The 27,124-nt window shown below is 40.6% G+C and overlaps 2 protein-coding genes across 2 annotated transcripts; both read right to left on the bottom strand.

The window, feature by feature from the left end:
• Positions 1-1,058: 1,058 nt before the first annotated feature.
• On the bottom strand, positions 1,059-2,082 carry LOC6565721. Its single transcript, XM_043216037.1, has 3 exons — positions 1,996-2,082; positions 1,574-1,936; positions 1,059-1,223 (listed from the first exon to the last, which is right to left on the bottom strand). Exons 1-3 carry the CDS (start codon positions 2,080-2,082, stop codon positions 1,062-1,064), a joined length of 612 nt encoding a protein of 203 aa, XP_043071972.1. The 3' UTR covers positions 1,059-1,061.
• Positions 2,083-4,169: 2,087 nt separating this feature from the next.
• LOC6565720 lies at positions 4,170-18,998 on the bottom strand. Its single transcript, XM_032738688.2, has 10 exons — positions 18,234-18,998; positions 11,408-11,521; positions 10,626-11,338; positions 6,748-9,193; positions 6,548-6,674; positions 5,845-6,485; positions 5,685-5,780; positions 5,181-5,315; positions 4,597-5,120; positions 4,170-4,525 (listed from the first exon to the last, which is right to left on the bottom strand). The coding sequence occupies exons 2-10, from the start codon at positions 11,507-11,509 to the stop codon at positions 4,390-4,392; spliced, it is 4,920 nt and encodes a 1,639-aa protein (XP_032594579.1). The 5' UTR covers positions 11,510-11,521; positions 18,234-18,998; the 3' UTR covers positions 4,170-4,389.
• Positions 18,999-27,124: the final 8,126 nt, after the last annotated feature.

Here is a 27,124-nt window from a genome sequence, read left to right as displayed (position 1 = left end):
GTTAAAGATATATAGCAAGGTAGATAAAGTGGCATATAAGTAAATACGGGTTGTGAATAATAGCTTCATTTTGTTATTATTATTATTATTTTTTTTTTACATAACTAATCATCTCAAGTCCATACAAAAGTATATGCTTATTAAGTATATAGTCAATCAATTATTTACTGTATCCTTCAATATACATATTGCTGTGAAATAATCCCAAAGTTGCTGCTTTTGATCTGAGTACAGGGTATTTTCTATTTGCAGGCCCTGCAGAAATGTTATTTAATATCTATGCTGATTTATTCTACTTCTTGGTTTCTGATTATCTTGATATTCCCGTTTGGCTGTGGATGTGGTGATATATCAGAAAGTTAGCATATTCGTATTAACTTAATGAACTCCAGTCATCTGACTCTTTATTAGAGTGCTATGACAGCTCGACCAAAATGAGGCGACTGTGACTCGCATTTAATGTAAACCAATGCCAATGGCAGCCAGATTCGACTCGAGTCGACCACGTGAGACTTACCCAGATAGTGTGTAGCTGTGGCTGTAGCAGGGAATCCGCAGAAAAGAATAAAATAATATAATGAGGGCCATAAATTCTCTGGGTGTTTGGGCATCACGCGCCACTGGATGAGAAACACATAAGAATGAGTTCAGTTGCTGAAATGGCGCTGACTTTGAGCCGTGGGTAAATAGCTATGGGGATTACGGGAGCAGAGCGTTCCATTTCATTTCGTTGGGATTACGAATACGAATTTATAGATGTACATATATATATACATATATTTTTATACGTATATCTATATGTATTTCGCTTATCAATTTCAAAACGGCCTGATGAGAACATTGGCTGCAAATTACGCGACATTTTTATGCACGAATATGAGATATCTTGTTTATTTGCATTTAATTTAGATATATTTATGTACTCGTACACGGGTAGAATACGGCCCATTAAAGAAGTGCAAATAATAAAATAGGCTGCCAACGGGGATGCCAACAATAAAATGTAGCATACACAAACAGCAACAGTAATCTGTGCATGTGTAATATACATATCGTATTATTCATATTTTCGAGATCAAAGTTACTGTAAAGTACATCACCGCACAGATCTTAATGTCACCTGCACTGAAGTGCATCACAGCCTTTAGATCGCCGTCAACATTCCAATAGGGCATATGCTTCACTGTCATTCGATTCGTCACATTTCTTAGTTTGTAAACTTGCTGAAAGTGAATAAAATGATTAATAGAAATAAATATATTACTGCCGATTCCGAAGTCGAATGCCATATTTGTTACCTATGCTGATGCTCTTCTTGCCTGATGACTTCAAAACTATTTTTTTAACTCAGACTTTCTTTTCATGGAGGAGGATCTTTAGCACCTTTTCGAGTTTATAATATACTTGAGACATACCCAGTTCTTGGCTCATAGCTCATATTCATTTATGTTTTTTCAGACTTATCTTGAAGGAAACTTAGTCCCCGTTATTCACAAAACTGTTTCACAAAACTATTTGCTAGCTAAGGTTTGTTGAACAGGATTAACCGATGTAAATGTAAACAAATACTTACACCAATGTGTGGAGGACATGTTCGTTGATCTTTGGGTATCTGGCTAATGTAATAAAGGTGCCAGGGCTCGATGCGATCCTTCAGGGACTTGCAAAAATCATCACGCTTAAGGGCAGCAACTGTTGGCACCCACTCACCCCGATCTAAGTGGTATATTTCCACGTGAACTTTAATGGGTACATTGGGTAATTGCTTTTTAATAATGATGTCGCCACTAAAGTGAAATGTTTCGTAATCGTTTTCGAGGACAATCGTCACTTCGCTGGTGTCCACCAAATCGCTAATGGGTACATTGCCTTTGTCCTCATTTCTGGAGCAGGACTGAAAAATACGCTCATCGAAAGTAACACCATAGGTGGCCGACTGTACAAAATACAAATTGATTAGAAGTTTTCAGATTTGAGAAGCAAATGCAGACTCACATTAGCTCCACGCAGTGGCATCAGCAGCAGTAGCAGCAGCGGCAGCGGCAGAGCTGGCAGTAATACAATGAAAGGTAGTCGCAACATTTGGACACTCTCGTAGATGCTGCTGGGTGGCAGCTGATGCACCCAATTTATACATAGTCCGATGTGGGGGCTAATTGGCTGGCAATTAGTTTTGAATGCAATTGTATTTATCGCATCGTCTATCGGCCTAATTGCCAAAACCACCCAGTCACATTAGCATTTAATTGCCACTGATTTTGAATTCGATATCAATTTCAGTTTCAATACAAAACAAAACTTCCACTAAAAATTTCATCGACGTCGCCTTGTTTGGCACAAAAAATAGATGTCCCGCTCGGCATGCCAGCAGCGTAGACGATAGCGAGGCCATCCTGTACGGAAGTCACCTCAATGCAAAATGCAAAAATATACTTATCATGTACATAAATAGATATATATGTATGTATGTATGTATGTATGTATGTATGTATGTATGTATGTATGTATATCGATCGCTATCACGCGTCTGCCGTGTGCGCCTGTGGGACAACTTGGCCCCTTGACCTTGGGCCACAAAGAGGTGCGAGACAGCATTGTGGGCCATGGCCCACAATAGTAAAACGCTGAGCAATTCATTTTCAGACAAAAGCAAATAATGTGGGCCACACGCCCAGCCAGATAGTAGACTTTACCATAATAATACCATAATACGTTTACGCTAAATAATGGCGTTAAAAAGCGCGTGGCGCAGAGTCATACTTAGTCAACATTTGCGTTTATTTTCGGGTTGAATTTGGCGTTTATGACACTTATCATGAAAAGATTCTTCTGCAGTCAAATGTCATAAAATGCCGAATTTCATAATCGTCTCTATTCAAATAGTGGCACTTACATAGACAGAGTTCTTGGAATAATCTGTTGAATCATTAACTGGGCGATATCGTTGGTACTTCACCGTAACTAAGCGTAACATTTTGCTTAGCTGATAATACTTTTTTTTTTCTTGATAATTTCTTTAATTTATTTTTATTTATTATAAATTAAAAAGTGGTTCACATTTCATAATCAAATTTTCTTATCAACTGCCCCTCCCCCTCCAACTTTTTCAATAGAATATATAAGCATGTTTACTATATGCTTAATTAGAATAAATAGCCGAGTCGATCTGGCTTTGATAATCGAATTTTCGTGTTTTAATTGAAACAAAAAAAAAAAAAAAACGATTTCGGATTAGTTTCCCATCACTCGATTGAATAAATTATAGCATTTAAGTTTTTATTCATTTTGATATCGTGTTGCAATGGCAATTTAACTAAAGTAGTTATTTTGTGCAAATGCTTGCATTTATTACGCCCAATATAATTACAGTGCTTATAGTCGCTTTGTTTATTAATAGTCATATAAATGAATATATATGTATGAATAATTTCTTGAGAAATACAATAATTTATATTTAGTATATAAATGCGTTCAGTTGATTCGAATATTTACTTTATATTCATTCAAATCGTGGAATACAACACTTGTGCAAACCATTTAAAAGTGGCCAAGACACCTGTCTGCAGATCAACAGATCTGAGGGGCGCCACAGAAACTAGCTGCATTGAAGACAAATCAAATCATATATGCTGTTACTATGTACAGTTGGTTATAGAACCCAAGTGCAATTATTGTTTGATTTTGGCAGATTATTCATAAGTACATATGTGTAAAATCAATATTGATGTGATGGTTATTAAACAGTGGACCATCAAATACTTGTCTCAGAGTATTCAATCATTTTGAGTGGCTATTCGAGCTCCGCAGGCGTTACAGAACTGCGTATCGATCTAAAACTTCGTATTGCACAAATGAAAAACAGACATGAAAGACCCATTGCCTATTTGTTATCACGATCGTTGCGTTAAATCGAGATTGAAGGTTTGTTTTGACGCTATGCTGGGATGACCAATAAAAACAAAGAGTGCGCATTACAAAGTATATATAAATAATATATGTGTATATGTATATGAATGTAACTAAAATATTTATCTAATATCTACAAAATAACGGACTTACAAACTGAGCGATATTGCGATGAATGTACATTTAAAAATACAGAACGTTTCAGCGATTACAAAGTACAAAAAAAAAAAAAAAATACAAAAAATAATAATTGTCAACCGTATTCCACAAACATATAGCATACTTTTTGGATTGTATGATAATTAAATTAAAGTGATCTGAATTATATTGCGATTGAAAAAGTATGTTATACTCGGTATTGTGGCTTGGATCCCAAAGTGAGATTTAAAACATGATTAAATATATATATATATTAAATGCTAGTGTAGTGCAGGCAGAATAGATTGGCAAACGAATGGCTGCTCCGATGCGCCATTCCGTTGTTCACTTCAGGATAATCTCCGCCGGCGGCAGTATGTTATCGCCATATAGACAATACCATATGCTCGAGTACCAGATGGTGCGATCGACCCACTCGCTGCCGGCTAACACGTGCCCAATGAAGGGGGCATCTCGTGATCTGCAAAAACAACGAAAGCACGTTAAGCATTAAGAAAAAACCAAATGCACAGATAAGAATTATGGGTATACCTCATAATTTGCGCCTGGGTGCGCTCCACGAATGTGATCGCCCAGCTCCAGGGGAAGTCCCGCTTGCGCTCACAGCCCAAATACGCTGTGGAGCTGTGCAAAAAGATTTCGCGAACAATGGTCGTTTTGTCGTTCTTATCCTTCTTGGAGACAACGATTTTGCCGTCGCGCAGCTCACACTGCAGTGTTTTGAAGGATTTGGTGCGATAGTCGGCGAAGCGCAGCTCTTTGCCAGGCGTCACCGTCGCCAGATTCTTGACAGCCCGCTGCACTTCGCGCAGCATCTCAATGGGTCGCACCATGAGGTAGTTGTGCTTGCGATCCTCCTCCGGCCAGTAGGACCAGTTCAATATGACATCGAACACCTTAACATCGTGATGCAGGGGACGTTCCAAGCTGTCGTTCAATATGACCTCATACAGTGTCAGCTCGTGCGTGGGTCTCCGCATCTTCTTTGAGTACTCGCGGCACAGCTCATAGGCGGTCTTCGTCGGCGAAATTGTGGCATTCACCTGCGTTTTCTCCTGCAACCATAAACGCTAGAGCATTAAACGCTGCACTCGATGATAAGCTAATGGACTCACCTCTGTGGTATTGTCGGGATTGGGATTTAGACTGATCCAGATCTTAATGTCACCCGATTGCTTTACGGCATCCTTTAATGTTTCGGCGGCTGCATAATATTTCTGCAGGCACATCAGCATCGCTTGCTCCTTTTTCTAAAAAAGATACCAGCAGCAATTGAGAGAAAGCCTGATAAGACATATAACTATATATAATATTGTTCAACTTAATATTTAAGTGTGGAAAATACAAGCTGAGAGACTAGTTTGCATAGAAACAGTCTAAGTGGGGCACTTCAACATCCTGCAGTTGCAGCAGTTGCATATATACTCGGCCGGCAATTCACGACGACAACATTATAACCTGCATCAAATTTCGCAGCAATGCTAAAGCAACTCCGAAAAGGTCAAAAGTCAATTGATCAGTTGGCTTCTAATCCATTATTGGTGTATCTCTCTCAGTGATTCAGGGAAATGAACTTTGTGGTTTTGTTAATTGAATTGGTTTATGTTAGGGACTATTACCATTTCATCGGCGCAGCAGGGAAATAGATTCTTATAGAGCACTATCAGATCGGTTAGCACATCGGCTTCCTTCTGAGAGTAGATGAGCTCGTCGCACTGTGGGAGAGATGAAGTGGATGAGCGAATGAGGTTAATAGCTAATGGGTATATTTTGTGTCACCTTTTTGGCTAGCAACGTTGGGCCCCATAAAATGGTCAGATTCTGTACGCTCATTTTGTTCTTGGCCTGCTGTGAGCTGATGAACACCAAATGGCCGACAATGCGACGCAGCGTCTCGCGCTCAATGGTGCTGAGGCGACCGAGCAGCTCCTGGTAGATGGGTATCTTCTCGGTGGCCACGGCCAGTTCGGTGACAAACACAAAGCTATCGGTCAGTTTGCCAAGCAATCTTTCCGGCAGATCGCGCATGAATCGCTTGAGCACATTGGCCACATCGTGTTCATTGTACTCGTTGCGTGTGATCTCCACGTTGAAGGCGTCGGCCCGAAAGGCGCTCATCAGCTTGTGCATGGAGTTCTCCGATCCCGACTTGCGATAAATACCCTCCGACATGGAGCCGTGTATGTACACAAAGTTAATGCACTTATCCACAATGACGGGCACATCGTAGCGCGTCAATTGCTGATCGCCCAGCGAGAAGCCGTTGTTATGCGCCACCTCCCTGATAATGTGACGCCAGATTTTTGTCTCGCGCGCCGAGCTCATTATCATGTAGACCGCATACGGCGGACAGTCGATCATCAGCATTGGGCCGCTCTCCACGTGCAGATTGTCAATGGACTCGTCGCTCTCCTTGAGAACTGCAATTCAACGGATTTGTCAAGTTTTTCATATTTGTAGTTTGCAGTTTTCATAAACTCACCAATGCAACGCGCCTTTCGCAAATCCATTTTCTCCACATTGCCATTGGCCTCGCTGACAAAGATGAGGCGCCGCTGACTCTTGCGCAGCACCAGCCAAGTGCCGCTCCACTCTGAGGTGATCGAGTTCTGCGACGAATGCAAATATATCAGGCCAATGAAGAAGGATCGATTGGAGTAGGATAAGGAGTAGAGAACTCACCTTTAGATAGCACCAGCCGGCTCGATAATAGTGGCAAGTGTACTTCACGGGCACAATGTTGGTGAGGCTCTCGAGGATCTTTTGCATCCAGACGCCGCGCTCGGACTCTTTGCCAACGCCATAGAGATGGGCGACACGCTGCTGCTTCACATTGCCGCTGGCATTGCTGGTCATCAAGAGATTGGGATTGGAGGACATGGTGTCGCTGCCACCGGCACCGCCATTCTTTGGCTGTGATGTCGTCACCTCGAAACAGTAGAAATGTGTGGCGCTATCGGTGACGCGACTATTGCTGACGCACTGCAGCGTCGTGATGGCATCCAACGGTATTATCTCCTTGGGCGTCTTCATCTCCTGGTCGAGATACGTCTGAAACTGTCTGTCCCGCAGCACGGCCTTGCGGTTCTGCATCTCCTTCAGTATATCCTCGACGACCCCAGATGGAAAACGCACCAGCGGCCCCTCGTAGCGCACCAGCAGCGGCGACAGACTCGGCCTGGGCACCATCTGCAGCGCCACCTTCACATCCGACTGTCGCTGGCCGCCGGCCTTGAAGCTTGCCCTGCGCTTCATCGCATCCATGCGGATCTTCACATTCGAGAAGGCGTTCATCGTCTGCCGGAAGCGGGAACCCAGCGTATTTCGCGTCTCTGAGCTGCCGGGAGTCGCTGACGAAGCGGACGCAGCTGAGGCAGCTGACGGCGCCGTTGTCATCGGTTGTCCGTCGCCGCCAATGGCCTCCAAATAGGTGGGCGGACTGTCGCCCTCGATGTGCGCCTTGTCGCCGACAAACCAATTGGTGCGATTGCGTGACGGTGCCGCCAGATCAACAATTGCCGTCGCTGGCTTCTCCTCCAGCCGACTGAGATAGGGCCGGGCGCGCAACTCAGACGCATCCAGCGTATCGTTGCCATCCAGCATATGCTCCATGCTGTCACTCAACAGCTGCGCATTCTGATGAACAATTTGCGGCTGGTTTGCTTTTCCTTCTTTTTTCAGGTTTCTAGATGAAGTGGCAGTGGCAGTGGCAGTGTCAGTTGAAGCTGCAGTGGAAGTGGCAGCTGCTGATGCTGATGCATCATTTCGGCCATCCTCCTCGGAGGTGCACATGCTGACATCGTCCTGTTCGCGCTTGATGGTGCCATAGGTGTCCTCCTCGAGCAGATGCTCGAGCAGCAGCAGCTCGTTGCTCTTGTTGGAGCGCGACAGTGTTGAGCATTTACCCATCAGCGGATCAAACTCCTCAATGAGCTCCGGCGGCGGCGGCGCGTGAACAGATGCTGGCCAACAGCCGCCAACGGCGCCATCATTGCTATCCAGCTCCCCATCCTCACTGATGCATGCCAGCTCCAGTTGGGGCGTCAACAGTTTGCCGCGACTCGTGCTGCTGGTGGCCATCTCGAAGAGTTTGCCATAGGTGGCCTCATGATTGGCATAGACTGGCTCCGGCGAGGAACTGGACTCGCATTCAGCTTCCGCGTCAGCGTCCGCTTCAGAATCGGCAACGGGCTCGGCTTCAGATTCGGCTGCCTCGCCATAGAAGTGCCAAGAGTCGCTACGCTCGGGCTGGGGTGCACGCGCCTCCTCGACGGCAATGCTGGCCGAGATGAGCAGCGATTCCTCGCGCTCGGCGGCAGCTGCCACCCGATTGAGTTCGTGCAGTTCCGCGGAATCGACAGGCGGTCGACGCAGCTCAATGTTCTCGTAGTTCTTGCGACGCTTGTGACGCACCGGCGGCTGCACTGCAGCATCCAGCTGCTGTGATAGACGCGGCGGCGGATAGCTGGGCATGGGTTGCTCCTCGCCCGTCGAATCACCGCTGCTCGACTGACGCTGCTGCTGTGGCTGTGGCTGATGTTGCTGTGGCTGCTGTGGTTGCTGTGGGTGCTGTGGCTGACTGCGCAGCTGCACCAGTTGAGCCGCCTCCTGAGCCAGATTCTTGGCCAGCGGCAAGGGGGGCGCTGGACGCGAACGCAATGCCTCATCGTAGCTGGGCGGCTTGGCCTTGACCTTCGGTTTGTGCTGAACTTTGGGCTTGGGCACCTCGTACTCCAGTTCGGTGTGCGTGCTGAGATCCGTGTGACCGCCACCGGCGGCATTGCGATGCAGTGGACTGCTGAACTGTATCGTATTGAAGACGTCCGTGTTGGGCATGGTGCGTCGTCGATCTAGCTCCATTTGCTGTTCCAAATCGGAGAGGCTGGTGATGCCCGACGAATCCGTCGCTTTGTTGTCTCGTCTGCCCAGCGTAAAATTCGATCCAAACAGTTTGCCGGCGTTCCTTAGCCGGCTGCTGGCGTCTGCGCTCAGACTGCTAATTGCCTCCGTGGAGCTCTTCAGATTCTTATCCAGACGCTTCTTGGCGCCTTTGGCCTTCAACGCGACCCGCTCGCCAATCGATTCGCCAAGTAGCTTCGAGGTGTTGCCCAGCGAGCGCAGCAAGTTTCTGTGAGAGATTCAGAGTGATTCGTTGATTTGTTCGTTAATCAATTGACTTGAACTTGAATGACTCAAAAAGAGCCCCGCACCGCCCACTCCAATTGGGGTTAGTATAGTCCCTCAGTTAAACAGCGCGAAACTCAAAAAAAATAAATAAACATTCGCTGCCAACTGCCAGGCGACAACTGATCACAATTCCTGCGGCAACGACACGACGAACGGAACCAAACTGGAACCGAGCTCAGCGCATATCGTTTGTCATTGATCTTGAAAATGTCAGACGGCAGGCGGCAGGCGGCTATTTTTGGATACGCCCGACACGAGCGTGATTAATGCGTCGGCGGAAGTTGAAGTTCAGAGTCGCAAGGAGCCCTATAAATAGAGCGAACATTGGACCAGATGAATCAGTGGCAGCAACTAGTTATGCGTCACATACACACTAATATAGGGTGTGCTAGGCGGGGGCGGCAACTTCGCTCTGCCATCCCTTCAACGGTTTCAGCTGTTGCCTCCATTCAACTCAAAAAACCAAACTCGAAAACCAAATAATACAAAATGTATCTGAAGTGAATCGGTGAACAGGAGTCAAAGATCTATTGCTAAATAGATTGGAAGTAAATATTTTAAATATTTGTTAAATTAAGATAATCCTATCTGCCCAGAACTTCTCTTTGTGATTTAGGATAATTCGGCTAACTAAGCCGCAACTCAACAACCATTGCAGTTCAGCTGATCTGTCAATAACAAAATGGGATATACGGATTACTTATCATTCGAATTATTGTACAATATTCAAATGATTATCATTTGACAATTTCAAGTACACCAGTTAATTTGGAGTTGTTTTTTAAAGTTCACTTTAGTCAAAAGTAAAACATGCTTCGAGTGTCGAGTCAATAGTGAAATCTATTCAAATAAATCGTCAGCTACAAAGGACTATTAAATTTGCAAAGACTTTGGTCAGTTATCACTCTTAATTGTAGATGTTTAATGAGCCCACATTAGTAGATGATATTGAAATGTTGCCAAAACGTATCTTACAGTGTCGACACCTTCAGCTCAAAGGTATCCCAAGCCAGACGAAGATCAACCCAATCTGGCTCTGGGATTCGTCGTGCATTCCAATTTCTACAACTCATATTTAATTTATACACAAAGCAATCAAATGCTTGTTGCTGGTTCGGTTAGCTTTTCTACAGTGTTAATCATCGCACCCGACCCACTTGGATTAGTTGTCAACAAATAGAAATAGATATTAATTCAAATTAAAATACCATAGAAATACGGGGGAAGGATGACAGTGCACTTCTATATATTTATATATATATACAAGTTGCAACATGCCATTGGGAGGAGGATTGTAAAAGTACACCAAAGATTCGTTTAAGAAGTGATAAGAACAAGATTGAACAAAATTGTTGGTAACAAAAAAAGTTTACTTGTCATCGTCGTCACAGGTCGAGGATAGCTCCGCCTGATCGGACAAGGCGGCGCGTTCCGCCCCCGTTTCCATTTCCATTTCGGAATCACACTCAAGATCATCTTGCCCACGTTCCCGACGAACATCATCCACTTGCTCGCCCTCGTCTACGTACCCGGGTGACGCCGACTTGTATTTGCCGCTCTGCGAGCTCTCGCTGTAGTCGAGCGATGCATTTGAGGTGTAACGGAAATCGTCCTCCGGCTGCCCATTGACGCCACCGCCGCAGCCGATGCTCGTCGTCGAGAACTCACTGGAGATGGAATAGCGGTCGGGTCGTCGCCGTTCCTGCTCAATATTCAGTGGCTTGGACGCCTGTGGCAACTGTGGCACCTGGGGCGCTGCACGCAGTGCACCCCTAGGCGGTTGTTGACTGTCCAACTGATCCGACTCCTCCTCCGGCAACAGCTCGGCTCGTGCTCGCTGCCTGGGCGCCGGCCTGGGCATGGCATAAACTGGCTCGGGGCTGGACACATTCTCATTCGCATCCGGGCCGTATATGGGCTGTTCCACGTTGTGTTCCTGCAGTATCAGCTTGCCATGGCTACTCGCCGGCAGTTTTTTCTCCGTGCAGCTGCCATGCAGATTCTTTGCTTCGATATTTTGTTTTCTGTTAGTGTTGTTGTTGTTGCTGATGTTGTTATTGTTGTTGTTGTTGTTGTTGTGGTTGTTCTGTGTGTGATTGGTGTTAAGGGAGTTGGTATTGCTGTTGCTGGGCGTGGAAGTGGAAGTGCTGCACACATTGATCTCGATATTCTCGTAGTTGGAGGCCCGCAACTCCGGGTAGAGGCGACGGGGCGCCGGCACGGGTCGCGTCTGTGTGCCGCCCGCCTGTCCGTCCATGACTAAAGACGCCTGAAAGCAGATCAGAGAGCGAGAAGAGTTTCGCATAAGCATAAAAATGTATATATACAAAAGCAATAGACCATATAGTATAGCTATCAAATCAATCGATTTCACCGATGAGCTCTTACGACTAACTAGACCGAAGAAGAAACAGTTCTTTTTACATGCCTCAAGCCACATTTTTCTTAACTTTAGAGTAAAGATTTATTTGTATATTATATAGTTACATCTAAGTATGTACAGATGATGTATATACATGGAAAAAATAGAAAAATTACATTCAAACCCCTTCCTTTCTTTTTCTTAAGGATTTTTATAACTTAATAATAAGGGAAACTATAGGATCTGTCTATAATAAATGTTAACATCAAGGCTTTTATTGGGTTTTTTTTGTTCTTGTTTACCTAGAACTGGGGGATTCCTTAGACCATATGGGAGAAGGGTAGGTTTGTGTGGGGTCAAAAGTTAGTGGCAGGCAAGGGATTTATGTAGACAAGCAACGCTACCTGTTGCATGTATATAAAAGTGAGTTCTAATCCACAGCAGAGGCACAGTTAGCGCAAGCAAAGCAGTGCAACAAGAGCATGCAACAAGTCGCAAGTCTTAAGCAAAATCTGTGGGAGCTGCTCTACTGCCTGCTGTTACAGTTTTTCGGCACAGTCTGCTGCACAACGAAGCAGACAAAGATGCAACCAGAGACTGGAAACAAGCAGCATCAACAGCATCGGCAACAGGTTCATCGCCCACTTGCACAGCGGCATGCCACGGCCTATGACAAAGTGGAGCTGCTGCATCGGATGCTCGTCGCACAGCAACTGCAGCAACTGGAACAGCGACGTCTGCTGCGACTTGCACTGGAGCGGAGGGAGGCGACTCCAGTTCCAGTTTGACTTGAGCAATTATAGGCGAATATCTCTTGAGTAGTCATAGTCTAAGTTTTGCATACTTAAGTGCAAATTATCATAGAAAGAAATCTGACAAAGTGAACAATAAAACTGAACAATTATTTAAAAACGACAATTAAATATAAAGTGGTTTAAATGAGGGAAGACATGATAAGTAATAACTTGGACAAACTAAACGTGTATAAATTGGAATACTTGCATCGTTTAAATGCTCACCTTTATAAAAGACAATCTGATTTATATATATAAATATATATATATATATACAAATTGACCTACATTCATAATACTCTAAGCGAGACCCAAACGAGCGAAAAACATAAACTGGGCGAAAATGTCAGACACGTGTTTCCTCTTTGGGTCCACGCTGGCCAATTACTTAAACGACAATCGCCGTCGATGGATAGATAGATGTGTACATATAAAGATAGCCATCATTAATTGTCCATTTGGCTTTCACTTTCTTCTTTGATCGCTCACGAACTTTGTTCTCTATCTCTGTCCGGTTGCAGCAGAGTAAAAATAAAAGTCTTCAATAATGGCACTAAAACTTGGCCAATACAGAAAGAAAGTCAACTTCCAATGACCATTCAAGCTGCACACACACACACACACACACACACACACACACACACACAATTATATAGATATATATACATATATATTTACATTCAGTACGAGTCTGATCAGTTTGAATACATTCGAATACAAAGCAACACTCACAGCAAGATATTCTTCGACCTGAATTCAAAGAAAGTCGCGCAATTGCTTTTGCTCATTGACCAGGTGCATCCATCGCTAAATATGTATAAAGTCTCAAGTCAAAATATTTTTATATATATTTTATACTATAGCTGAGAATTTTATATCAGCTATGTATAATAACGAAATAAAACGAAACTTTTGCTAAATTTCGAAAATTAATTTGTATTTCCCAAAGATAAACAGACAAATGAAGCTAAATGCAACGAAATTTTAAAGTCCTATTATAATAAGGGACTAGGAATTAATAGCCTGATTCCACTATCAACATTTCCAAAATTCATTCATTATTCATTTCACAGAAAGAAATAAAAAAATCCGATCCACTCTTTTATTTGAATCTCCCTAATGACAACGAAGACTCCTAATGGAATCGCGAAATGTTACGAATGTGAATGTAGGAAATGTTGGGCATATTGGAATCTGGCTATAAGGCACAACAGAACATGTTGGCCGATACGATAACGAATACTATCGTATATCTCACGCCATAAAGCTATATAGATTAAATAACTTATGATTTGTCAACATTTATTTTATATGAGCGCCCAGCTAGTGCAACAGAGTCTACACTTATCCATTAAAGGAATATAGTTTTCTTTACTGATAGGTATTCAAGTTGTACACAGTCCACAGATGCCACAGTACTGTGAACTCTGGAATCGGGCCATTTGCTATAGACAGCTGGACATTTGATGGAATTTGGGATGGATATGGCTCATGTTGTTCATTTTATTCATGTTGTTCATGTTGTTGATGTTGTTTGATGCTTAAGTGCCCAGCACTTTAAATGAAAGTTGCGTTGGGCAGCTACAGCTGGCTCAATGATTTTGTTTACAATGTTAATGAACTTGTTGTTGTTGTTATTGTTGTTGCTGCTTTCCGCAACAACTTGAATAAATGGATGAATGAACTTGCATATGACAATGCGTCTGATGCATCTGTTGGACACTGCCTGAATCATGGACACACATCGAGAGAAAGAGAGACGCAGAGGGTCCATCAGCATCCCCACCCCCAACGAAGCAAATCAAATTCTAATTGGGCTACATCATATGAAGCATTTTCTAGGAACAGCAACTCATCCGCCTCCCTGTCTACCCGTCTCCCCTCTCCAGCATTCCCCACTCCCACTTGACTGAATATTGTCGACTTGATGATTAATCGGAAAGCTGCTTGAAACAATTGTTCCACGTCTAAATGATTCAATGGGCACACACATACATATACACATGAACCCATATATCTATGTAGTACACATCTTGCGGATATGTGTATATATATATGTATATCCATGTGATTGTGGTTACTTTTATAGGTTTGCGATAACAACAACCACAAAAACAAGCACAACGAGAACGAGTACGAATGGTAAGCGACAATTATAAATCGCATATAAGGCATTAATGGGCAGCTCGTTAAATTCATTAACCATCACCAACTAGGGCTCCCCAATTCAATTCGCCCATCAATCAATCCGTCTATTGTGATATATCATGGATCTATATTGAGCTTTCGCTTTCTTCTTCTAGATTAAAACATTAAACATTTAACAAAAGAAATACGCATCAAATAACAAGACTCGAAGAAGGCAGGAACACAAGAATAACTCACAGCCAAGTAGTTCAAGTTCACAAAAGAATTTGCTGTATATATATAAATATATATATATTTATATATATGCATACATATTTGTATATACGCAAAGTGTTTGCTTAATAAGACAACAATTTATGACAACAAATATATATTGCCTTATCTTGTAATTATCGCGAGACCGGTGCAAAATTGTTTGAGTTGCACATGGCAAAATTAGAGGGTTTGTTTACTTAGCTGCTCTTCAAAGATGTGAGTTCATTTTAAGAACTATATATATATATATATATATATATATATATATATATAATAATTTATCGCCCGAGAAATTGTACATTTAATCAAATTGTGATGCGTGCTTACCCGGCATAAGAAATATACATTTTTGATTAAGGCGTTCAAAGTTTCACAATACATATGAATAAAACATTCCTGGAAAAAGTATATATATATATATATATGTATATGCATATAGGTAAACTATATATACGGCTGCAGCGATAATGGATTGAATCTTTTCGAGCTCAGCTCTGGACATTCCATGAACCAGGCGTACAGAGGAAAGCCTCAAGTCTGCGGCTGCTGAGAGTTATCAGTTGCTTATTAATAAACAAACGATGACAGACTGCTTCGAAGAATTTGCACTTATCAACAAAAAAAGAAAACTTCGTTAATTATAACATAAAAAACAAAAAGAAAATCAAACCTTGCAATCATAAGCGCTATAGTTATAACTTAAAGATCTGAAATATGAATACCAAATTCAATTCTCATTTAAGAAAACTAATTTGAATTGAATATACAAATCTATTTTTGGCAAATGTACATTTCTAGAACAGACTCAAAGATTAGTTATGCCCCTTAGTCATGTTCTGCCCAAAATATTTATGTGTTTATTTATATTTGACATAGTTCAGTGACAGTGAATATGTTTGCTAAATGAACAGCTTTTTGCTCTTGAGCTCAATATCGAGCCAGATACAGAGTTGACTTAACTATGGCAAAGTTACAACTTGCCCAGAAAGAAAATGTACACTTTGAGTGGAGTGGAGGAAAGTGAGTGAATGATTCACTTGCCCTTTAACGAGTACATTTGATAGCTCTTGTTTACGGCGCAGTTGTTCTTGTTGTTTGGCATTGATTCGTTGCTACAAGTGTGAATCATACACAAACCCTATAATTAAATGTATGTACAAATAAACAGACATATATACATATATATATATATATATATATATATATGGCAGTGTCCGGCAAAATACGCTGATGCCGCAGGAGTTCGAGTTGTATTCCAAGCAACTGTAAATTTCTATGAATATGAATATGGCAAGTGAGTGTGTATGTGCTGAGTAAGCAGAACACTCAAATGCCAAACGCATGAAGAAATTACCACCGATCATCAGCACAACTCCATTGCAAAGCAGAGCACAAATGTATAAGAATAAACATAAACAAAACAACAAACATACAAATTGCGAGAGCTGATCAATAGATTTCTAATTTATTTGTTGTTGTTCGAAGATCTGTTACCGCTATAAATAAATAAACTGCATTAGTTATTCTTGCCACTTGTGTAACTTATCGACTCATAAATATATTCTTTTATTTTATTTTTTTTTTAATTTCCATCTTTTGTTGCTCTTCGCCGTGAAACTAACCAAGCTTTAAAGATAACATTTTGATTTTCTCAATATTTTCACTCGAGTTTGAATTGATTTACACAGGCGCCTGCGCAACAACAACAACAATAACAGCAACATTTTAATGCAGCTAGCAAAACGTGAAAAGACTATCCAAAAAGAGTCAATGCGAAATGGAGGAGAGAGCGGGAGAGAGAGAGAGAGAGAGTGGTTTAGCATGCGTTGCTTGATTAGCTGACAGACAAAGAATTACAAAGCAGATTTGTAACTAAATGCGTATGTGTGTGTGTGCATGCATGCATACAAATGCACATACACAGGCAGACAGAGGGTGTCTGTGTATGAGTGTCTGCACGCTGTGCATTTGAAGGCGACGTGTTTGCTGCGCGAATGGTGACCCATCTGGTTTTTGGGCTTGTCAGACAGGCAGCCAGTTATTGTTGTTGTTGTAGTTCTTCTTCTTGTCTGCAATTGTGCTTTTGTGTGTGCGACAAGTTGAAAAAGTGGAGTGAGTCGTGGTCTGCTATATAAAAAAACCAATGACGACATTTTCAGTGTGCTTTGTGTTTATAAGCAATATTGTAAGCAATATTGAGAGCTGGTCAGTCGAAAATTTCGATCCGACTTTATAGAAATAGGTTTTTTCAAAATTTAATTTGTGTTTTCATTTTAAATTATTAGTCTTCCATCATATTTTTTTAAATAGAGCTGGTTACAAGGTATCTGCAGGTCGAACATCGCTGCAAAGTTTAACTTGAAGTTCAGCTTTTTATTGGTGAAATATTGATGCAACTGATTCACTAAAAACAAAAGCAAAGCAAACCGATTTATTTATTACGTACCGTTTTGATTAACGATTAGTGACAATCGCTTATAAAAGTTCTCGATGGCATTTGCCAGAGGGAAAATCGCAAAAAGCACACACACACACACATACATATATATATATATATGCGAATGTGTGTCAGCGGCATCAAACTTAATATGTTTATAATTGTCTCAAATTGCTAAACAATTAACAGCGTTAGAAACAAAAAAATTGTCGTACACAACGAAAACAAACAAGAACAAAAATGCGAATGCGAATTGGGCCCCACGGTCAAAGTGTGTTCCATTTTGCGGCAACAGGTGGACACTGTGCATTCAATAAATATACATGTATATATATACACATACGCATACTGAATCGGAGTGACAGAGAGAGATATAGAGCGATAACGGGTTTACATTTAAGTTTGACTTCTGCTTTCTCTCTCGCTCTCTCGCTTTTTCTCCCTCTGTTCGGAATTTGAGTGATAAGCAGTCGTAAGTTAGTTAGTGGGCACAACACAACAACAATTTGTGCCAAAGTGATAATACAACAAATACAATCAAGCGCACGCGTCTGTGTGCATGCATTCATTTATACTCAACAAAAGCAACACACACACATTCAATGCAACTGCGAGAGAGCAGATAAATGTTTGCTGCAATCGCTGTTAAGCAACTGTTAAGAGTTAGATAATGGAACATCGATCACATAACATAGATCGGCATACATGCATACATATATGAAATGCATTTTTAAGGCGTGTATTGTTTTCGGAAAGAAAATGCGGGCGCACGCCTAAAGGTTAATAAGAGAGCCAGCAATAAAAAGAGCGATTGCGCGACAGAGATGGATGGATGCATGTTTCATTCTTCTCTCCTCTGCTCTTCTCTTTGTTTTGTTATTGTTTTCGACACGGATTTAAATGTTTTGTATATGTTAAGAAATTTATGCAAATTAACCCAACACCAAAAGATATAAAAACAAGAAGAAAATCAACAAACTTTTACCTTTCGCTTTTGTCGCCGGATAGCTGCAAATTTCTATGCAATTATGCGAAATTTGTGTCGTTGGCCCACATTTAAAACATACACACACACAAACACGGACACAATAAAAAATAAAGAAGATTTAAATGCACTGTTGTTTGCACTATTTGGGCACATTTGTCGTCTGGAAGAAGAAGAGGGATTTCAATTGACAATTGACGCTGCACATAATGATTTACATATTTCTATATATGATCGTTCTAAGCTGTTCCCCTCCCCATTCTGCTTCGGTTTCGTTCAGTTTAGTTTCGCTTCGTTTAGTTTTTGCTTTTGCTTTTGTTTTTGCTGGACACAAACTATTCATTTATGATATGCGCCGCCGAGTTGAATGATTCATTTCCATGCTTTTATCACAAGCAGCAGCACTAACAGCAACACTAACAGCACTGTCACTGGCAGGTCGCCGATCTCGCACACAGATTGCCTGCCAAATGAGTCGCGACTCGCGAATCGCGATTGCAAACGGAATGGAAATGGAATGTATCTCTTTTTGCTGACTGACCGGCAACAACAACCACAACAACTAATGATACTACGAAAAACAATATTAACCACGCACGTATCTATGTTCAGCACTTGACACAGTCGCAGCAGAATCGAACTTATCGCGGCAAGAGCAAAATAAAATGCCAAACAACTTGTTGGCTGCTCATTTGATGTATGTATGTGTGTGTCCGTATCTGTGTGCACGTTTACATTTACAGATGCGCTGTTGTTCCGTTGTGTGTCGAATGTTAGAGTAGTTTTTTGTTTATGGAGACAGTGTAGTCGTTAGTTGGATTGGCTCACAGTTGTCGCTCAAATGATCTGTTAGTGTCATGTTATTGCTCAAATGGATCTGTTAACCAACAGTTATAGCTATACTGATCCATAATAAACGCACATGATTTTCAACTCAATGTTGTTGAAAACATAATTTAATCACTATTATTATGAAAGGATATTGGCTTGAAGGAGTAAATAATATAATGAACTTTGATTGCACACAGCGAAATATTTAAGATTTTTAAGTCGAGCAAAATGTAATTATCAAATTACCCGCGTTACAGATGCGTTCGTCTTAACGTAGCAATACAATACCAATATCGATGATTAATCGATTAAGAATTACAACTCATCGCTTAGAATAAGTAGTTGGCAACGCGGCTAGTGCTCAAATTTGGCACTCACGTTAAGTTGGCTGCGCGCTCTGGTGACAAAATTCGAGTGAAGTGAGCTGCGTGCAAGAACTGTTCCCACTTGAAGTTGGATGCGCACAAGCCAATGCAATAACCACTATTTGGCGAGTTTTGGTTTATTACCAGTTTTTTCCAGTGGTGCTCTTGTGTGTGTGTGTGTGTGGCACGCATTCGATTCAGGGGCCAATGTGTATGTGTGGGCGTACGCAAACAACATCCACAGCTGCGATTGGCCAACGCCATTTAGCTGCTGCGCACAAGCTCCACAAATGACGAAACCCGTTTGGCAACGCCCCCCGATAACCGTTATGTGCGTATGCCAACTGCTGCGACGCTGATGTTTCCCCCATTTTGTGTGTGTCTGTGTGTGTGTGTGTATGTATGTGTGTGTGTGTGTATGTGTGTACGTGTTGGCTTGTTTGTTTGTTTGCTTGGGCTTCGTTTGTCGTATAAGTGATGAGTCAATTAACCCAACATTCCTCGAGGCCACATATTGCTTTAATTAAACAGACAAACAAAATTGCAACAAAAACAACAGCAACAGCAACAACAACAACAACTGCAATGCACTACAAATTGCGGTTGTTGTTGTTTGCTTCTTCTATTTCTGACTTTCGTCGCTGTTGTTGTTGTTTCTGTTTCTGTTTCTGTTCTGGGCATTAAATGAAAAACACAAACACTTCGACAACTTAAATATGTATGCATGTTGTGTATGTGTATGTGTAGGTGTAGGTGTATGTGTGTATATGTGTGTGTATTCTCATTTATGTTGAATACGCTTACCAACACACACACACACACACACAGCGACGCAACCTTGAAAGGCCAACAGCACAGCAAAAGTTGCGCTCTTAATTAAACTTTAATTACTTGTAATTAATAAAGTAGATTGGATGCGTTAAGCTTTTTTTCTTATACTTTTTTTTTAATGCTTGCATGTTATTAACACTGCTCTGTCTGTGTGTGTGTGTGTGTGTGTCTGTGTTTCTCTGGCTATGCAGATGCAGTTAGAATCTGTTGCCTACTTTAAGGCGCGCAATATTCAATTTTCTTTTATATTATTTTTATTTATAGCACTGCGTTTATTTGTTGCCTCGTATTTAACTTTAATTAAGCAATATCTGTAATTATTCTATAGCTACACGCAATTGAGCCTTTTTTAATATTACTATATTATTTCCAATATATTATTTCAATATATTAAAAATGAGTGAATGAAGAAATTATCTACAGCAGCAGAACAGCTATAAAATATAGTCAATTGTTTAAAACAATTGTTTTTTCAGCAATATTGCTTAAATATCCTTTGTGCTCATTTTATTTGTTCTTCTTGTTTCACTACAAAATTTTAAATTAAAATCCTTCTTTGACATTGAAATGAAAATAAATCAATTGCAATATGATTTTATTATTAACTTGGGCCAATTAAAAATGCTGTTTGAGCGATGAAATTGTGTACAATAAAAATAAAAATGCTTTTCGAATTTATATAAAATCTTATATATTTATATTGATTTAATAATATGAATGTTATAGGTAATTTCTTTATATATCTCTCATTATAGCTTACTATGGAAACTCTCGAGGCAAGGTTGGTGTCAAAAAAAGGAAAATTTGATTTCAAAAGGCAAATTTACACTTTAAGATATATTTCAGGGACTTCGGGGAGTAGTTGAGAATAAACTGGTTGAATATGATGAAATTGTTTTCAAACAGAAGCCGCAATAATGCCTCGGATGATGACAGGACGATGATGATGAGGATGAAGATTGAAGATTGAAAATTGGACACTGGTCAGTTCATTATCGAGGGATCAGAGCTAAACACAAATGGAAACACAGGCCAACCAATTTGCCTGATGATTGCCAGACAATGGTAAATGGTAAATGGTAAATGGTAAATGCAAAATGCCAAATGCAAAATGAGAGATGGAAAATGAAAAATGAAAAATGCATGGCAACTTCAATGGATGCGAGTGAAAATGGTAAACTTGAGGAAAACGACCGCATGCAAATTGCAGCAACTGAAAGGAAAATGAAAATAAAACAATGCAAAACAAGGCAAAGCAAAAACAAAAATGAAAACAAAAACAAAAATAAAAATACAAATACAAATACAAATAAAACCAAATAGTTGCGAACAAAACGGAACTTGGGATTTCAGTTGAGTTGAGGAGATGAGGATAAAAATGAAAATGGGAACAAGACCAAGAATCAGAATGGGAATTAGAATGGAAACGGGAATGGGAATGAGAATGAGAATGAGGCTTACATTTGAAAACCGTCTGACAATGAACAAGAATGTGAACAATGACAGCAAACTGCAAACAAATTTTGCATGCAAAACGCAACAAACAAATGAAATCTACGACAGAGAGAGAGAGAGAGAGAGAGAGAGAGATGAAGAGAGAGAGAGAGAGAGAGGGAGAGAGTAGAGCGAGATGGAGGCTGCAGGTGGGTTAACGAGTGCGAGCGAAACAGCTGCAGTGCGGGCGGGCTCGACCAAAGGCAAAATCACTCAAAGGACTTCCACTTGAATGTGCCTCAAAACAATTGAAACTCGAAAAAATACAACAAAAAAAAGAACACGAAATAAAAATAAAACTAAAAATAAACACACACAAAGCACGACGCATAACAAAACAAGCAGCAAAGCCAAAGGATAGTTGGAGACGCAAAGGAAGAACCAACTCGAAGAGCCATCAAAAACGCAGAAATACAAATACGCAAAAAAGCAACTACAGTTTTCAACGCGCTAGTTGTTGCTCCTTAAGCCCTCAGACAAAAAAAAAAATAATGAAAATAACAAGAATGGAAAGAGATCCTTGTAGCTGCTTCTTCGCCACGTTTGCCACACTTGATCGACTTCTGACTTCTTTGCCGGCAGCTCCTCAGGCAATTTGCCGAGTGCAATTTAGCGAGCCTTGCAAATTTCACGCTACACAATATAAATATATACTGCACACACACACACACACACACACACACATATGAATGTCGGGTCGAGTGCACCTTTCAATTGTTGCTGCCTCCTCGGAATGCAAACAGTCCTTTTGAATAGATAGATTCCCAAACAGTCAAATCTTGTTTGTCGAATTCCTTCCGATATTTGATACAAATTGAAAGCGATGAGCTGGAAACGTCGAGTTGCAGCCTGCCAAGGATCGATCGCATTCAATGCGGCCTTTTCCCAATCGCTAATTGGCGGAACTGAACTCAAATAGCGCAAATTGAGATGAAGGCAACAAATCAATTGGCCATCTAAATGTTGGGGTGCGAAAAATAAATAAGAACACCAATTGAGAAATGATAATTAATAAACCATATACGAACAAATTGAAGAAAAAGTCGATGATCAGTACTAGTTATAAGAAAGTAATAATAATTATACAAAAAATATCTTTGATAAAGATGATTATGTGTTCTATCTCAAGAGCTGTCTGCAATTATATAATATATGCTTAATACTAGATGTTTAATATATACCCTATATTAACAATAAAGCTATTTATTGATATTATGAAATTTAAATAATGATAAAGAGATTTATGCTTATATATATATTTCATTTCATAGATTTATTATTGATTATTACCCTACACATCAATAAGACCTTTAGATAAAGGCTCGATGCTTAAATTAATAGTGGATTGGGTTGTGTGACTTCGTCAAGAATATGAAAAATCTTGAAATTAGATAGTTTAGTCTGGCATATATAAGAACTCATAAGATGGAAGATGCACAATAATGCGATCCAAAGGAATTCCAAGTTTCAGCAAAATATCTGAAAGATTTAGAAAGATTTTCTTATATAAGAGCAGACAAATTGAAATTGTTGGCAGTTAATAATACAAATATAAATATTATGAATCTATAATATAAATAAATACAAATCTTACTTAAATTTAAAAAATCGCCCTGTAAACTAGAAACATTTTTTGGTTCTTGGAAAGAATTTTTAAATATATTAAAATTGGAAAGGTTTTTTAAAAAATAAAAATACAAAAATATATTTTTGCATCTTAGAAAATGCTATTGAAATTTGCTCTCTGCTTTATTTGAGTATAGATACATGCATATTTACTAACTACATTACTTATTTTCAGATAAGATAAGAAATATTAATAAATAGATATCATTGAAATAATCATTTAAGATTAATAACAATTTAATTACAACAAAAGTGCATTCTAAAAACCAAAATGCGAATCTTGATTAAAGAATTTTGGTATTCCACAATTAGAAATCGCAAAAAAAAAAGAATTTCACAATCTAGAATGAGAAATCGAAAATAAGGAACTTAAACTTTAAATTAATAATTCTTTATTTTATAATAAGAAATTCGTGCAAAAGGAGTTTTAACCTCAAATCGGCAGAGTGATTTTAAACTAGGGAAGGAAATCTATAATTTTGCCGGCAAACACGCAAATCACACAGAACATATATGATATATATATATATATATATATCTAAATATATGTTTTTATATATATATGTGTGTGATATTCGTGAATATCCGGTAAAAATATTGCGGCCAAAATCATTTGGCACGCATCGCGCGCGAGGCAGGAACTCATTTTCTATGGGCTAAGGCACATACATAGATACGTGTGTGTGTGTGTGTGTCTGTGTGTAGTTGACTCACTCTCCAGGAGCAGCACACAATGCCTGCTCGGCCCTCAAACACAATGTTGTTGTTTTTTGCACGTTCCTCGCCGCCCGCGACGAATCGTCATTTCGGCGAGATTCGGAATGCGGTATCAAATTGGGAATCAGAATGGCAATGGAAATGGGAATGGGAATGGGCATAGGAAGGGGAAGGGGAAGGGGAATGGGCAGGGGAAGGGGAATGGGAATGGGACAACTTGAACGCAACTATTTTTTATGCCTGGACGACTTCCTCTGTCGCTCCCCATCCACATTTATTTTTTTTTTTATTTTTATTTTTTTATGAGCAACTATAATTGTTTTGGCTAAGGACGTGGATGTGGAAGCGGCAAACTCGGACGAGACGACGACGACGACGACAGTCAGTCTGGCAGGGCGGCCATCATTTGGGATTAGTGTGCGTGTGTGTGTGTGTGTGAGTGAGTGTGTGTTGACCTTTGCATCTGCCAGAGGTCGTAACAGTCGCCAGGCACTAGGAGAAGGAGTCAGAGTCAGAGCCAGAGCCAGAGCCAGAGTCGTAGTCGGAATAGTAGTAGTAGTAGTAGGAGCAGAGGGCAGGGGTCGGCATCCGCATAGCCCAGGAAGCCGTGCTCGTTATGGAGTCACGCTCATTGCTGCTCGTATATAAATTAAGATCCCTAAATGCTGACAGAGGGCACTAATTCAATGGCAATAAAACAGATATTAAACACACATCGAACTGGCTACCGACTGCCTGGCTGCATAGCAGGACAGTGCCAGGGGCAGGGGCAGTGGTAGGGGGCAGTGGTAGGGGCAGTGGTAGGGGGCAGGTGGTAGGGGCATGAACAAAGGGGGACACCCCGTGAGCTCGGACCAACTCATGATTATGCTTATGATTATGTTCATCATCATCATCATGTAGATTTGAGGCTGCTATGCATTAATGAATCAAATGCACATAAAAAAAAAATGCATTTTTTTATTTGTTGTATTTTTGGATTTTTTTTTTCTTCTTCTTTTTTATGAAAGAAGAAAATGTTGAAAGAAATCGTAGGGAAACAGCGAAAGTTCATCGTTGTTGTTGTTGCTGCTGTTGCTGTTGTTGCTGCTGTTGCTGTTGTTGCCACTCCCCGCGCTGCATCACTAATTCATTTTTCTAATTTCCACATTTCTCAGATAACTACGGTCCATGTTCAGGGGGATAGGGGTAACGGGTAACGGGGTGGGGGTTGGTTGGGGCATATTTAGGCAACCAATTCATTTTGTGTTATAATTTATGTGAGGCTGTCAACTCGAACAATTGCGCGACTGCAACTGGTCTTCAAATGCGCTCCGCTGTCTCTGCCACTGCCTCTGCCTCTGCCTCTGCTTGTGGCTGTGGCTGTGGTTCTGGCTCTGGCACTGCCTGCTGCCCCCCTATGTCAAAGGTCAGTCACACTCAGGGTCAGTTGTTCAGGTGTAGGCCGTTTCGGTCGCTCCGCTCCGGTCGTAATATAAATTAACAATTACCAACCAATTATTGGTCACAACAATGCGACAGGAAGCCGCTCAGCATTTGTCGCATTGTCTCCGTACCCCGTACAAATCATCTGGCTTCAACAGCCTAACCTATTCCGAGCTCTATTCCGGTACATTAAATCCGGCAATTGCAGCCACTGTGCGGTTTCTGCAGTTCAAATCTAATGACACATACTTGCCGCAGCTACTTGTCTTCATTCATTCATTGACTCCGTTGACCGGATATGACCAAGATGAGAGAGATAGAGAGGGAGATAGATATATAGTCAGAGAGATAGCTAGAGTCCTTGGAGGTGGTCCCAATTCCGGGCCAACATCGTTTGCAGTTGCCATTGTGCAATTGAGTTCCTGTTTCCTCTTCATAATAATATGTCATGAAAAACGGCGAAGATTTCATACTCTCTTTCATACCTGCTCACATCTAAAAGTTGGATATATTCAAGGTTATCTGAAATCAGCCTGTATCCTGCCGATCAAAAGTACATATTCTCTATGAGATCGTAAACGATTTCTTCAGTGAATACCCTTTGCAAGGATATCCGAAAGAGGTAAGGAAAGATGTGTGCATTTATCAAGTATATATAGAGTCCATATAATAATATAGTATATAGTTATTGGTATCAGGCATCAGCTATAACTCGCTATTGGACATTGCAAATTCTGAATAAGTCAGAGTCAGTCGAGAGTTGAGATCGCAAAATATTCATATCAAATACTCGACTGCATAATAGAGAATTCATAAATAATTATTCACTTAATATTATTAATAACTTCGTTCATAGTTAAATATCTAATTTTCTAGGTGCTTTCACCCTTAGATGTAGAATTAATATCAAATTATTCATTTATTATTATTTAATTAAACGGCCCAAATTGTGGCCTAAGTGAGTTGGCTTTGTTGGCCTCTAATCGTCTAAGCTAACCTAATAATTAATTAATTAATTAATTATCTATTTATTAGATTGTCTTTTCCTTAAATTTCATAATTTATAAATTGTATTTTCTATCAGCATTTTAGTTGTAATTGCTTAATCATTAATTAATCATATTTAATATATCGTATAATAGCTTTATTGCATTACAGTTTTTAATATATTTTTGTGTTCGTAATGCGATATTTTCAAAGCCGCAAATTGAGCAAATTTACAATTGTCTCAATTACAATTACAAATCCGAGGGAGGCGAGTGGCGACAACGGATTACAGGACCAGAGGTGCACTTACTTCATCGAGTGATTCCTGCTGAGTGCCCAACAAGCTGAAACTTTTCCATGATTATTGGGGAGCTCGATGGGGCGTCTTCGAAAGAAAGTTCCATGTCGAGTGCTGTGAGCCTTTTGTAATCCGCTGCGATGCAGATATTAACCAAAATCGTTTAACAAATCGTTGACATTGGACAGCACATCAAATTTTCCCATAGCACGGCAAATCAATCAAACGATTGGAAAAGCGGCCCCAGCAACAGCCGACAAGCAACAAGCAATACTAACAAGAAGAAGAACAGCAACATTAACAGCAACAACAACAAC

Source organism: Drosophila grimshawi, unplaced genomic scaffold (genome assembly GCF_018153295.1).
Source record: "Drosophila grimshawi isolate 15287-2541.00 unplaced genomic scaffold, ASM1815329v1 contig_848, whole genome shotgun sequence".
Taxonomy (NCBI): Eukaryota; Metazoa; Arthropoda; class Insecta; order Diptera; family Drosophilidae; genus Drosophila; species Drosophila grimshawi.
The sequence above is the reverse complement of the archived record's forward strand: the minus strand, read 5'-3'. Positions and strand labels throughout refer to the sequence as shown.

Bases quoted from the DNA above. Each gene is read 5' to 3' on its own strand.
- LOC6565721 (XM_043216037.1), bottom strand. From the start codon at position 2,082: ATGTTGCGACTACCTTTCATTGTATTACTGCCAGCTCTGCCGCTGCCG. The intron at 1,937-1,995 runs GTGAGTCTGCAT...TATTTTGTACAG, and splicing joins TGCCACTGCGTGGAGCTAAT to TCGGCCACCTATGGTGTTAC. The intron at 1,224-1,573 runs GTAAGTATTTGT...ATTCACTTTCAG, and splicing joins CATGTCCTCCACACATTGGT to CAAGTTTACAAACTAAGAAA.
- LOC6565720 (XM_032738688.2), bottom strand. From the start codon at position 11,509: ATGGACGGACAGGCGGGCGGCACACAGACGCGACCCGTGCCGGCGCCC. The intron at 5,781-5,844 runs GTGACACAAAAT...TCTCTCCCACAG, and splicing joins CAACGTTGCTAGCCAAAAAG to TGCGACGAGCTCATCTACTC. The intron at 5,121-5,180 runs GTGAGTCCATTA...TTATGGTTGCAG, and splicing joins ATCCCGACAATACCACAGAG to GAGAAAACGCAGGTGAATGC.